General features: G+C 40.6%; 2 protein-coding genes across 3 annotated transcripts; one reads left to right on the forward strand and one right to left on the reverse strand.

Annotated features, from left to right (window-relative positions):
* Positions 1-59: 59 nt before the first annotated feature.
* Positions 60-9,068, forward strand: stau1 (staufen double-stranded RNA binding protein 1). 2 transcript variants are annotated; one of them, XM_061042975.1, is made up of 15 exons: positions 60-253; positions 2,830-3,146; positions 3,512-3,633; positions 3,760-3,904; positions 4,006-4,159; positions 4,287-4,458; positions 4,553-4,648; positions 4,778-4,990; positions 5,074-5,217; positions 5,361-5,507; positions 5,606-5,681; positions 5,773-6,092; positions 6,209-6,331; positions 7,101-7,180; positions 8,305-9,068. In XM_061042975.1, exons 2-15 carry the CDS (start codon positions 2,954-2,956, stop codon positions 8,390-8,392), a joined length of 2,073 nt encoding a protein of 690 aa, XP_060898958.1. In that variant the 5' UTR covers positions 60-253; positions 2,830-2,953; the 3' UTR covers positions 8,393-9,068. The 2 variants fall into 2 exon arrangements, with proteins under 2 accessions (XP_060898958.1, XP_060898956.1); XM_061042973.1 differs by having other exon boundaries at positions 61-253; positions 4,003-4,159.
* Positions 9,069-9,587: 519 nt separating this feature from the next.
* On the reverse strand, positions 9,588-13,124 carry rdh20 (retinol dehydrogenase 20). The gene is made up of 5 exons (XM_061042976.1): positions 12,510-13,124; positions 11,530-11,628; positions 10,563-10,708; positions 10,185-10,316; positions 9,588-10,100 (listed from the first exon to the last, which is right to left on the reverse strand). The coding sequence occupies exons 1-5, from the start codon at positions 12,960-12,962 to the stop codon at positions 9,980-9,982; spliced, it is 951 nt and encodes a 316-aa protein (XP_060898959.1). The 5' UTR covers positions 12,963-13,124; the 3' UTR covers positions 9,588-9,979.
* Between the last annotated feature and the right edge of the window lie 787 nt (positions 13,125-13,911).

Consider the following 13,911-nt stretch of genomic DNA (forward strand, 5'->3'; position numbering starts at 1 on the left):
GCGTGATAGCTCCTCCACTATCTTTGGGAAGTAGTTCCTCTCTGTCGACGTCATTTCCTGGAGAGACAGTCAAGATTGGGCCATTCTCTTTAGTGTTTGCCCTGTTTTCCCAATGTCCACCTCCTCACCGCCCGCATTTTGAGATAAAACTAACATAAAACAGACTCTTCATACAGACTATGAACCAGAGAAAACAAGAGTAAATGAAGGTGTACTATGGAGTAACACAAAACTGAACAAAAGGAACGACGAGGTGAGGTTTATTCTGTGCACTGACTTGGGGGTCGGGGTTAGCTAGCTAGCAAATTCACCGGCTACTCCCAGACTCGTAGAGGAAAAGATAACAAGCATGTTCATGAAAGAATAAAGTACTGTCAGTCGCTGCTGCTTCTGTGCAATGAGTGCAACCTTTTGAAGAATGCATTGCTTTAAGATTTTGAGTGTCTGGAGTCATTTTCTTCTCGAGAAGTATTACAATAAATGTTCGTCTCTGCCCCTGTAGCTCGTAAGCTAACGTGGTCTTCTGGAGAAGCCCCCCTGGCTCACCGGCGACCTGATTTTATGAAGCCATACTCAGTTATTGCATGACTGGCAGTCTGATATTTTTTTGCCCGGACACTTATTTAACTTGAAAACATGCAAGTCCTATGTTTTCAGAGAAAATCATTGGCATTAAATGCTTTTTTTCTGCAAGCCTCCAGAGCGCTGCACTAGTTTGAGCATCTCTAGCTTGCCGGTAAATCTTCTTCCAAAACTAATAAAGGTGTAGGTTTGCATTTTATTTACAAAGGCGTTCACCTTTTGAAGCCGACATTTAACAGTCTGATGTAAAGGTTGAAATTCATGCAAATAAGTTTGAGTTGTGTCAAATAAGGGAGAGCGATACTTGCAAGGCCCACACAAGAGCCAAACAGATCGACTCCTCCCAGCCTTACATCTTCAGTGAGAACAATGATAACTATGTTTCAGATCAGCAGTGTCTTTCATTCATAACCAGAGTTATGGGGAATATTGGTGCGAAAACAGTAACAGCCATGGGGTACAGTCACCGGTCTAGTCACATTGTTGTCTTACTGGGGCATGTAGGGTGTGACTGGTTACATAAGCCTCCTTATTTGATACACAAATAGACAAATTGGGTTGTTGTCTTATCTCCCAGCAATTCATGACTCATTCTTTGCCAAAGATACTATTTTATGTGACTTTCTCCAGTGAATAACCCAAAAGTTATGATGTTGTCAATCAGTTCTACAGGTTAAGTCATTCAAAGTTGCAGTGAAATGAATAACTCTGATTCATATTCTCCCTTGCGACATGTATGTTAGTTGCATGAAGGCTGAGAATATTATATCTGTGATTACTGTACAGGAGCAGATTAGAAAACATTCATTTGGAACGTTGCTGTTTCTTACTCTGGTGTTTGTTGTGATTATTTATATTTATTGAATTGTAGAAGTAGTCAAACAATCGTGAAAATATTAGCCTTCAAGGCAGAATGTCTATTGTTTAAGTTCATGATCCGTTTTTCAGTCTTGCAAGTAAAATTTCCCTGCTCAAAAAAAAATGAAGGCACACTAAATCATGGCAGAATAGCTCCAAGTCAGTTCAACTTCAAGGGGTATCAATCTGTTCTTTCAGGAAGCACAAGTTGTTGGGAATCAGTTTCACCTGCTGTGGTGAAATTTGAAGAGCAAATGCAAAGGAGAGGCAAAAGCCAGACAAATCCCCAAAACAGAATAGTTTTGCATGACTGATTAGTTTTGTGTTCTGCTAGAGTCCTTGTCACTTCGGTTAGAGTTAGTCGATATCCGCATGGTGCTGCGCTGTGAGCACAGGTCCCACTAGAGGACGTTGGGCCCTCCTGCCACCCTCGTGGAGTCTGTTTCGGACAGTTTGGTCAGATACAGTCACACCAGTGGCCTGCTGGAGGTCATGTGAAAGGGCTCTGTCAGTGCTCCTCCCGTTCCTCCTGGCACAAAGGAGCTGATAGCAGTCCTGCTGCTAGGCTAATGCCTTTCAACGGTCCTGTCCGGCTCTCCTCGTGTAATAGACATGTCGGTCTCCTGGTATCTCCTCCGTGCTCTTGAGATTGTACTGGAAGACACAGCAAACATTCTTGAACATGCATGTCTGGATGTGCTCTTTTTGGAGAAGCTGGACTACCCGTGTAACCATGCAGGTATCGCCTCACTCTACCAATAGTGACAAGGACACTAGCAGAACACAAAACTTGAGAAGGATCAGTCATCAAGGATGAAAAGAGAGCTATTGTCTGTGGCCATCACATGCAAAACCATGCAGGCGTTTGCCTCTCCATTGCACCTGTTTTCACTTTAATTTGCAACAAACCAGGTGAAACTGATTCACAGTCACATGTGCGTCCTAAATGGACAGATTGATATCCCTGACGTTTAAACTGACTTGGTGTTACACTGTGACGATGAAGTGTTCCTTTTTTTGTTTTTGAGCAGTGTATTTAAAGATGCAAATTATCCGTCACTAGATTTGAATGCTGGGTATAAGGATGAAATATGTACTTCTGAAGTTGTGCAGTTAGCAGTTTTAATCACAGCAAAATAATTTCCTGGTTTCATTCCAAATCCGGCTTGGTAGCACTTAGATTGTAGATTTTATTGTTGTATGTGAATGTAATTATAGTAATATATCAGGTCTGTGAAAGACAACCTGTCCCGGGATTACTCCATTTCTTATCCATAGGGATTTGTTTTTGTGACGGTGATAGCTTTCAGACAAACTAAATTCATGTGATCTCCTTCATGTGTAGAAAAGGAAAGGTTAATGATAAGTATCTTTTTCCTCACTTTGCAGGAAGAGCTTGCATTCAAACCTCGTCAAAAAGCAGTTCCTACAGCCTTGGCATTCACCATTGCTTTACTACAAAGTTTTTATCTTGACCTTAGTCTACAATTGACTATAAGCTACACCAACAAGGATGTCCCAGATTCAATTCCAGTGTCCGGCTAGCCCCATGCCTGTTGCCCCTTCTCCACTTCAGATGGGGCAGCCACAGCCTGGCTATAGCATCCCCTGTGCCTCGGGCACCCTACCCTCGGAGAGTGCCAGCCAGCCTATCAGGAGTTCCGCCCTCCCTGCAGGCTCAGCCACTCCCTACAATACCACAACAGGTTTATTTATTTTATTTTTTATTGTTTCCATTTGCTGTTGTATGTAAAATAAAGGACAGAGTTTTTTTTGAATAGCCATGTATAATTGTGTTAGCCATGTATAATTGTGCTTCAAATTATTTTTTACAAATTATAATTTTTCTTAGAATTTGTTAGAATCACACTTGGTATTTCTAATCTCTTTCTCATTTGTTCTGTTAACAGATCTCAGGGTAATCACTCTCACTTGTTTTGAAATATTAAGGATTTTATACTCATTGTTCTGGAAGCCTTGAGGGTCTTTCTTTCTTTTTTTCGGTCAGACTATAGGAGAAAAGAGCAGCCGTTGAATATTTCTTCATGTTCATGTGTTTTTTGCCCTACAGTATCTAACATGGCAAACCCTAAAGAGAAGACCCCCATGTGTTTGGTGAATGAGTTAGCTCGTTTCAACAAGATCCAACCTGAGTATAAGTTGCTGTGTGAACAAGGACCAGCTCACTCTAAGGTACCCTGAGAGCAAATTTCAAACCAATCATGTTATTTCATTTGGGTTTCTGTCGTCTTTTCATCACAGCATCATGGTAGTGACTCAGAACTTGTCTGTAACTCTTCTGTGTCATCTCCCTGTCAGATCTTCTCAGTCAGACTCACACTGGGAGATCAGCATTGGGAGGCAGAGGGGACCAGCATCAAGAAAGCCCAGCACACCGCTGCTGCATCTGCCCTTGCTGAGACAACACTTCCCAAGCCCACCGTGAGGATGCCCCGCAACACAGGCAAGCACCTAGGTGGGCTCCTCCCACTTGCTCTGTTGTAGTAAATTTATGCAGAAAACAGTTTCCTCATATGTTGGTTCATTTTGATTGGCTTTCAGCAGATGGAGTTACACACACAATGGAGCTAAATGCACTATGTATGAAGCTTGGTAAAAAGCCTATGTATAAACCCATCGACCCATACCCGGGGATGAGACCACCAAACTTCAACTACAACGTCCGGCCTCCAGGACCCTATCAGCGCTCTATGCAACAGTGAGTTTCCTCTGCTTGGAAATGTTTTGACATTCTTTGATTTTGTTTTACTTTTGATTACCCTCGTGAAGTCTATTTCTGAGATGGGGGGGAAAAAAACGTTGCACTTGACCTTTACTGTGCCCAGGTACTACTACCCTTTTCCTCCAGTGGGACCAATGATATACCACATGGAGCTTTCCATCGGAGGCCAGCAGTTTATTGGAAAGGGACGCACACGGCAGTTAGCCAAGCATGAAGCTGCTGCCAAAGCCCTGAAAGTGCTGCACAAGGAGCCAATATTGCAACAGTTGCCAGAGGTGAAAGAAGAAGCGTACACTTGGCATCAAAAATACTCTGGTTTATGGCTTTTCTTTGATATTCTTACTGAAATGTTATTTCTGCTGCTGGCAGGTGAATGGAGAGCCAGAGGAGGAGAACCTCAACAAATCAGAAATCAGTCAAGTGTTTGAAATTGCACTTAAACGCAACTTACCTGTCAACTTTGAGGTGATACATTTCTTCTAAAAGTGCTAATACTTCAGTTCAAAGTGTATGACTTGGCCAGGTTTCCTATCAAGTTTAATAATATAAAAAAAAGGTTCCTTTACAACAAGATTTGTCTCTGTTGTTTTCCAGGTTTTAAAAGAAGAAGGCCCTCCCCATATGAAGAGTTTTGTTGTTTGTGTAACAGTCGGGGAGTTCACTGGTGAGGGCGAAGGAAAGAGTAAAAAGATTGCCAAGAAGCTGGCAGCAGCAGCAGTGCTGGGGGAGTTAAAGAGGCTGCCCCATATACCCAGTGTGGAAAAGACGCTGCCACGCATAAAAAAGAAAACCAAATCCATCATCAAAGTAACGTAACTCATGGGCTGTAATTACAATAATCAGTGCAGAGTTATGGTCTATTCATATTTATTAACCCCTCACACCAACAGCTCCAGACCAGTCCAGAATATGGACAGGGTATGAATCCAATCAGCCGCCTCGCTCAGATCCAGCAGGCCAAGAAGGAGAAGGAACCCGAGTACAGCATGGTGACAGAGAGAGGTCTGCCTCGTCGCAGAGAGTTTGTCATGCAGGTGATTCTGACAGCCGCTTAGACACCGAGGCAAACTAGTGGTACCTCTGAAACATCTCTGGCAGTTTGTTCTCATCTTTTTGAAGTATTTTTTTCCTCCATGTAGTTCTGTAATACATGTATGCCTCATGTCCTCCTACACAGGTAACGGTGTGTGGCCAGTCTGCAGAGGGGATGGGACCCAGTAAAAAAGTGGCCAAGAGGAACGCAGCAGAGAAAATGTTGGACCTATTGGGATATAAAGGACCTCAGCCTCCGACCCCCAAACCAGCACTCAAGACAGATGAGAAGGTACTACTAAATCTTGGTCTAGCAACAAATATGGCAGACAGGACTTAAAAAAACAAAACTATTCATTTATGTAAATGTATTGTTTCTGTTTTATTTAGACTCCAGTAAAAAAACCTGGTGATGGGCGCAAAGTGACCTTCTTTGAACCTGGCTCATCAGAGGAGGTGGTCTTAGGTAACAAGATCTCAAAGATTTGGTAGCATTAAGATTGAATAATTTATTGTCTTATATATGCCGGGCTGAAAAAGAGTATTTTCCTTTAAAGGTTCCAAGGAGGAGGACTACCGTCTACCTTACTTGAGCCACCAGCAGCTGCCTGCAGGTATCCTGCCCATGGTCCCTGAGGTGGCTCAAGCTGTTGGGGCCTGTCATGGGTCCCAAGCTAAGGACTACAACCGAGTAATTCCCAACCCAGGCAAGGCCACAATCACTGCCATTATTGCCAACGAGTTGCTTTATGCAGGGACCTCCCTGACTGCTGAGACTATCCTGAAGAACAAAAACAATCTGAACCAGCTTCCCCTCGGACCCCTTACCAGGCCTTCTGAGCAGCTCGGCTTTCTGGCATCCGTGCAGTGCCTGCAGGTAACCCAACAACCTCTGCTGCTTCAGTGAACTCAGTAAGGTCATCAACGAGCACATGCTTAATTCATACTAGAGTAATGGAGAGAAAATCTGAATGAACATCTATTTGTTTGCAGGTGGAATACAAAGATTTTCCACAAAACAATAAGAACGAGTTTGTGTCACTGATTAACTGCTCCGCCCAGCCGCCGCTCATCAGCCATGGGATTGGGAAAGATGTTGAATCTTGTCATGACATGGTGAGTGTTTTTTATAGACTAAATTTGGTTGCATTTTCAAGATATATCAAAACTGCAATGCATCTGTTCACAACGAACACCACACTTTAGTTACATGTATTTGGATGCCCTTGGAAGTATTGGATAATGGTTGATAAAGGGCAACTCACAGGACCAAAGTGCTGTAAACAAATGGCTATCAATGGGTCTCACATAACTGTTTACAGTAAGAGTCCATCCTTGACCCGTTTCTTCATAAACATAAACATGTTGAGCTTTGTGACAAGGAGCTTCATAAAAAGTAGTTATTTCAGAATACTTATTATCCCCTCACAATAACTGTGATAAATGTTTTTTCTGGAAAGAAATACCTGGTAATGATGTGTCTGTATCAAAGCATAGCCAATATGAGTGTTTGTCTGTTTGCTTTCTTTTATATCCTTAGATGGAGGAAAAGTCCTCAGAGGTCACCCAGTTTCCTTCATGCACTTGTAATGAGCAGCTCTGGTACCAGACAATCAAGATTTAATTTAGAAAAGCGAGGCTTCTTCCTGTACTCTATGTAGCGAGCACACTGTATTAAGTGCATTCATAATACAGCTTAGTAGGGTGAGTAGAGGTGTAGTGTTGTGTGAGGCAGACCAAAGGCAGCACGCTAATGTGTGGTATGCTTATATTGTTACAACATATGTGCTACCAGGGCAGTGCAGCTTTACCTTACTGGCTTATAGCCTATATGATACTTGTGAATGATCACTGATTTAACATGTGCTGTTATTTACCTCCATAGGCTGCACTGAATATATTAAAGTTGCTCTCAGAGTTGGACCAGCAGTCAAATGAAAGGACAGGAAATGGACCAGTCTCTCGGTAAGCTGTGATTTACACTGAATCTCTGCTTATTCATAGATGTGTCAGCTTAGACAAGATACGTTTATTTAAATAGCACATTTCAGCAACACAGCATTTCAAAGTGCAGCAGCATTCTGGATGAGCTGCAGCTATCTGATGGATTTTTTAGTCAGACCTGTGAAAACACAGTAACAATAAAAGTTACTAAGTTTTAAAAATAAAAGCATAACAACATTTTTACGTCTTCTTTAGACAGAGCTTGCAGAGTGTCAAGGCTGCAGGTAGTTAGCTTCATAGTGACGAACAGTCTGTTAGAAAAGCATACTTTAGGAAGTGGAACTGTTCAAACGTGACAGTATATGGAGTATATAACTACCTATTTTCTCAGGGAGAAAAGATGCAGCCATTACATAACTTTAGTGGATAAGAGTTCATGAGAGTCTAATGCTAAGGGGTTTGTAAGTCTGTCAAAACTATTAAATTAGGTTCATGCATTTTTCTTATTTGCATGAATACATTTGGAGAAAATGGACAGTCGTGCACATTTCAGTTTTAGGTTATAGATGTCTTTATAAATCTCTTTATTACTCTGGAGTTTTGTTTTGTTCTGACTGTCTACATGCTGTCCTCTGAGCTTTAACAAGTGCGGCATTCCTCCAGGGTGCCTTTTTCTTACCAGATATGACTACTTAGACTCTTCATTCTATTAAAAATGTAATGATTAACTGGTCATTTGTAACATTAAACAGCGTAACTGGCTTGTTGTTTAACTCCTTATGGCACTTTATATTTATTTTCTAAGAGGCAAATGTTCTCCAGGGAAAATTAGGAGATTATTTCTAAATTGTCTGAACACAATAGAAGGATTAATTTGTTTTAATGACTCTTTAGCCGTATACTTTAAACAATTGTTTGTGTACAGAGTTAACTAGTTTAAGTTTCAAATTCTCCAAAGGCCTTTATGTTTTCATTATTTTGTGCTCATTAATAGTGTAGTTTATCAATTAAATTTCTCAATAACACTTTTGAATTACCTAGGACAGAAAGATAGAAAAACACTTTGCTTGTAGATACAGCCTTCAGGAATATTTTGGTGCTGATAAGTTGTTATAATCGACCCTACTTGTACCTTGTCTCCACAGGTGTGGCAAGCAGGAAGTGGAAGGTGACTTACACCTCAAACAGGCTAACTCAAGCACATTGGCACAGACCGTGGATGGCACTGTTTAGATGATCAGGTTTGGTTGTCTGTAAAAGCACTAGAGAAAACTCCGACACTGTGTTCTTAGTCAGCTTTAGAAAGCTGTGGGAAGCTTTGGACGTTGTTGGCTCTAAAACGTCACTGTTCATATTCATTGTACCAAAATGTTCACAGTTAAACAAGATTGATAGGAAACAATCATTTATTTCCCTTGATGTTGTTTAATTGTACACGTTATTTATTTTGTTGCGTTGTAGAAAAAAGTAGCTGCATCCTAGTCAATGAGTTGGGCGTTTACTTAGTGAAAGAAACAATTAAGCGATTAACTGTGAACCTTTTTTTTGTTTTTCATAACTTGTTTTCTCTCTGTTAGACTTTTTTAACTTTTGTCTTTGATCCCCTGCTGAGGTAGTTCCTAAAAGATCTTCTCTCTTAATGGTTTGGACCTTATCTTTGTCTAGGGTGCAGCTGACGAACCTCTGTTGATTTTCCTAGAGTGCTTTATATCAACAACCGGTGTTAATGACATTACCATGTAGAGCCGAGAAGAATTTCTGACTAAATGTAGCGTGTGATGTAATGTGACGTTGTCCCTGTCAAGTTTCCCTGAGTACTCCCTCCTCCTCCTCCTCCACTATGTCAGCATCCCTTCTCTCTCCGCTCCCCATGGTAATTAAACCTCCGTGCTTATGTGCACAAAACCAACATTTCTGTTGTCTTGTCTTTTCTTAAACTACCAATGGTATAAAGCCTAACTGAAAAGATTTATGTGTTAACCAATATCAACTTTTAGTGCTATCATAACTGGATACTATAATCATACTGAGTCCATGATTTCAAATCTCCTTTTTTCCAGCTAAATGTTCTCAACGAAATGTCAGTCAAAATCTAAACGGTTTCTCATGAAGTTGTTTCCTTTATGTTTCAGTCCGATAACAGCCGGTGACATCTACTCTCTCCTTGGGTAGGATCGATGTCTAAAGTGCAACCGATGATCAACTTTTGCTTATTTTTTTGCCATAGCCACGCTCTCTTTCAAGAAAATCTTTAATCATTCTACTGAAATACAACTACACTTGAACTACACATGAATGCATTGTTTCAAGGGGGGTCCCTTTAACATGGATGTACTGTATGACTCCAATACTGTCTGATTTTCATGTTTACAAGAACATAAAGCAGCACACAAATCACTTGCTTTTAATCAGACACTCTGAAAACACGTGTCTTGTAATCATTTTATTTTATGTAAAGATAATAGTTACACATATTAAAGACCAATTTCCCCTTTAGGCCTGTCCAGGATTCCTTCATTCATTTGACACTTTCATGGAGAGAAACCTGTTAAGAGGAGACTTTAGATTAAATCTTAATATACAGAAATATTCTTGTGTCACATGACGACTTGCCTGAGTCGTCATCTAGTACACATTTCTGAATAATTTGTCCTTCAACCCAAAGCCCCCTCAATTTGGCCTTCTTTATCTCATATTATTCACATGTAGCTGGAGGGATTTGTTTTCTTTCCATCATGTGTTTTATAAACCCTTTAAATGACATTTGATTTTATTTCTAAGGTTGTGGCTCTCAAATAGGTTGTAGCTGTACTTGTATGATTATGACACCATAATGGCACCATTAGACACTTGTGTCTTCTTGGTTTCAATGAAGGGGTACATGCACTTGTCGGATCCCATGAAACGATATGTAACCACATTGGATTCCCATGGCAACAACCTGAAAGAGAAAGTGAGCAGTAAGACGTATGAATTGGCACATATGAACAAAAGTTATTTTAAAATGTTTATTTATGGTACGTACGCTCTGCTGAGGAAAGGCAGGTATGTGAGGCGGGGGATGCACACTAAAGGTTGATCGATCAGGATGGCGTTCATCGCCTGCTCCACACAGTACTGGGGCTCCAGAGGAGGGAGAAACATCTCCACTTCTTTCCTGTAAGTTGCACCAACGGACAAATTCACCGTCATTTTAAATGGCTGGACGGAAACACCTAATGAATGCTGGATGTTTTGGTTTCTGTGTTCTGTGAACAGGTGATGCTCAAATTCTATGAAGTTGATTGACCATACTTTTTTAAGATTACTTCATTCAAAATGCATGGGAAATAGTGAAATGATAGGATATTTTTGAATCAATCAAAAGTCAAAAATTTACATTTTAAGTGTTTTGTTGACATACCGGATCTTGCAGCCTTCAAACATGCCTGTGTCCACGATGTAGGGACACACTAGAGTAGTCTTCACTCCTTCAATCTCGTCAGCCAGCAGCTCGTGGGCCATAGATTCATGGAAACCCACTGCAGCAAACTTACTTGCACAATAGTCCTGTCTCAAAGAAAAACAGTGAAACTTGTTAAATGTGTCTTTACTGATATTGAATGTTTGCAACAGAAAACTCCCCAGACATTATGACTACAGATTTTGTGATAGTACCTAGTACTCGGTGGGACCTGGTAAGTAATAGATGACCTTATGGAGAGACTTTTTGATTATTTTAAAGTATACTTACTGTTAGTTTGCTGTTCATTCTGTTACTAAGAACATGACCGTGCACAAACAAAGTGGCATACAATGCAACCAATCTTTAGTGTTTTTGTTTTGATTTCCTCTCATCAGAGGTTTCTTCTACTTGTACTCAACTGTCCCTCTGCTCTTCAGAGAAAATATTCCCGAAAAATACATCAGGCAAGAAAAAAAATTAAAATGTGTTGTTTTCTTACAAGTTTCTATCTTTCTTAATCTTCTTGAACAATGTTTTAAAACAAATACTTCCAAATTAGAAGAAGGTTATTTACCATGACTAAAACTCTTCACTTTTGTGTGCCTTATCAACCTTAATAATCATAAATAATGATGATTCAACTATAAAGTTTGATTAGGTTTTTCCCCCTTTCTTATTTGGTATTGGGGTCAGCTCTATAAAGACTGTACATGAGGCAGAGGTAGCTGTGATTTGCTCTCACTGGATGTCACAAAAAGTGTCATCGCTTAAGGACTATAGTTTTAAGGTAAGGGGATAAAAGTGTAATCTGCAGAAAACCTAAATTATCCCCGTACAAGGATGTTCGGTCTCAGGGTGTGTTAACTGTGATAACAAAGCTGCCGTGTCTTCATGTTTTAGTGATGTTTCTCCCTCTTGGGTTCACCTCGACACAAGCCGTGCTGAAAAGACCGAGGACGCTGGCGATGGTCACAATGTGTCCGTGATTCTGGGCCTTCATCTGAGGGAGGAAGGCCTTCACTGTCTGAGGTTAACATACACACAAACACACATAAAAACATACATGAACACACATGTCTTGAAGCAGCTTAGTATGAGACAACAAATAGAGCAGTGTTTATATTACTGGTAGTTGCTTGAATGTTGCTCAATGTGGAGGAGGCTTATGTTGCACGAGTGGCTTCATATTAAGAGGATTTCTGTGGGAATCCTTCAGTCCGTAGTGTGAAAGGGATAAAGACATTAACGCAATGCATTTAACATGTCATGTGTGCACAAAAACATGCTCTGTACAGGCACTGATGCTGAAGATTATGTATTGTGAAATTCAAAAGTGCATTTACAGCTGTATTACTTCAGTCAGTGCTGAATCATTGTTTGTGTTTTACTTAAAAAGTGAGCCACCAAAAGACATTAATGCAGAAATAGTTAAATATTGTTTACTTATAGACATTCAAAATGTAAAAATTTGAAAAAGTATCAAAGCAGTGGTCAGTAAAGATCACAACTCATTGCTGGTGTTTTACTTCCACTATACCGTAAGAATCACTATAGGCTATAAGATATGACTGAATATAACGGGCCTGAGAATCAAATATGAAACATAAAAACAGACTGATTTGATGGTGCATAGTGTGCCACATCAGCTGAGACCTAATGTAAGGTTTTTTTAGATTCAGTGTCGGGAAGGAACAAATGGTTCATTAACATTTCTAGTGTAAGATAAGAGGCTTTATCCCGAGTACATGTTCTGAGTTTAAAAAAACAAAAACAGATACAGTTCTAGACTGTTATCTTCACCGTCTATATACCTGAAAGGGTAATACAGGAAATATTTTACAATGAATAAGTCGTGGGCAGCTGGACTTCCTGTGGGACATTTCATATCGACCAAAGAGTTCTCACCCAGAAGAGGGCGTGGCAGTTGACCTTCATGGTCCTCTCCATCAGCTCATCAGGACAGTCTAACATGCGCTCACCGGCCACCACTCCAGCGTTGTTCACCAGTATTGTAACATCTCGGCCCAGGTCCTTTCTCACCAGGTCTGCGTTTCGATACACATCCTCCCTGTTGGTAACATCCACCGAGTAGGTGTATGCTTTACCCCCCATCTCCCGCACCAGCTTGGCTGTCTGCTCATTGGCGCTGCTGTTGATGTCCCACAGCACCACCTCTGCCCCGTGTTTGGTGAATTCCTGAGCAAAGAGACGACCCAGGCCACCACCAGACCCGGTGATCAGCACCAGCTCGCCATCGATGGGCTTGGTGCGAGGGCGCAGGACGACCCGTACAGAGTTACGCAGGATGAAGTAAATCACATCCAGCAGCATCATCTGCAGGTCCATTAGAAAGATCATGTTGACTTGTGAAACTGCTGATGGGCTTAATTGTCAGAATAAATATCTAACCTCACACCGGGTACCTGTGAAGGTGTGTGTCTTACTGTCTTACTAAGTGTTAGATTGTGTGAGGATGCAGACAGCCAAGCTGGTGTATCCCTCCCTCTATGGCTCTCAGACTCCATCCCTGCTCTATTTAAACACTCTCCTCCCGGATTAGAGGAAATACCTTGAGCCCCTCATAAACCCACTTCTGTTTTAAGCAGTCAATGTATACACATTCACCAACACTGAGGAAAATAACATGTGCCACACAGCATTACTCTGGCTTTAAGTTTTTACAAGTGTCAGGGTCTTAGAGGGACACTTTCATAGTTCATAGTTGAGCATACTGTACACGTGAAAGACTTACATAGCATTAACACAGATGCAGATAAAACAGGCTACATATTCATATACTTAAGTAGTTGAGCATTTCATGTGTGTGTTAAAAGCTTCTCAGTGTAAGTAGAAGGCAGATAAAGGGGAGTTTGGGAATAAAACGACATACATATAATGCTATTATAGTCTAGTCTACAATTAGGTGAAGAAATGTATTATCATTTTGAATATCTTGAAAAAGGACAAATTGGGAATTTTTAACATTCATTAATAGTTCACAGCTCAATAACAGTCTACTGTAGTATAAATGGTCCAAACTCTTCTGGTGTCTATCTCTCCTGTTAATGATGGAGGAGTTTGGATGTTAAATAATTCTATTGTTACCACTCAAAGCAGACAAAAGAAGGATATTTGTGCATTAACCATATGTAAAAAAGTGACAATAAAAAGCAGCTTATACTTCTTATATTTACTTTGTAAACGCAGCTCATCCTGTTCATTTGTATTAGAACAGAGCTGCAGCTTTAGCTAAGCGATGATGTAATAATTTATGGTTTGGTGTTCAGCAAAGGGAGACATTTAAAGA

This window comes from Labrus mixtus, chromosome 7, assembly GCF_963584025.1.
Source record: "Labrus mixtus chromosome 7, fLabMix1.1, whole genome shotgun sequence".
In the NCBI taxonomy this organism is placed as follows: Eukaryota; Metazoa; Chordata; class Actinopteri; order Labriformes; family Labridae; genus Labrus; species Labrus mixtus.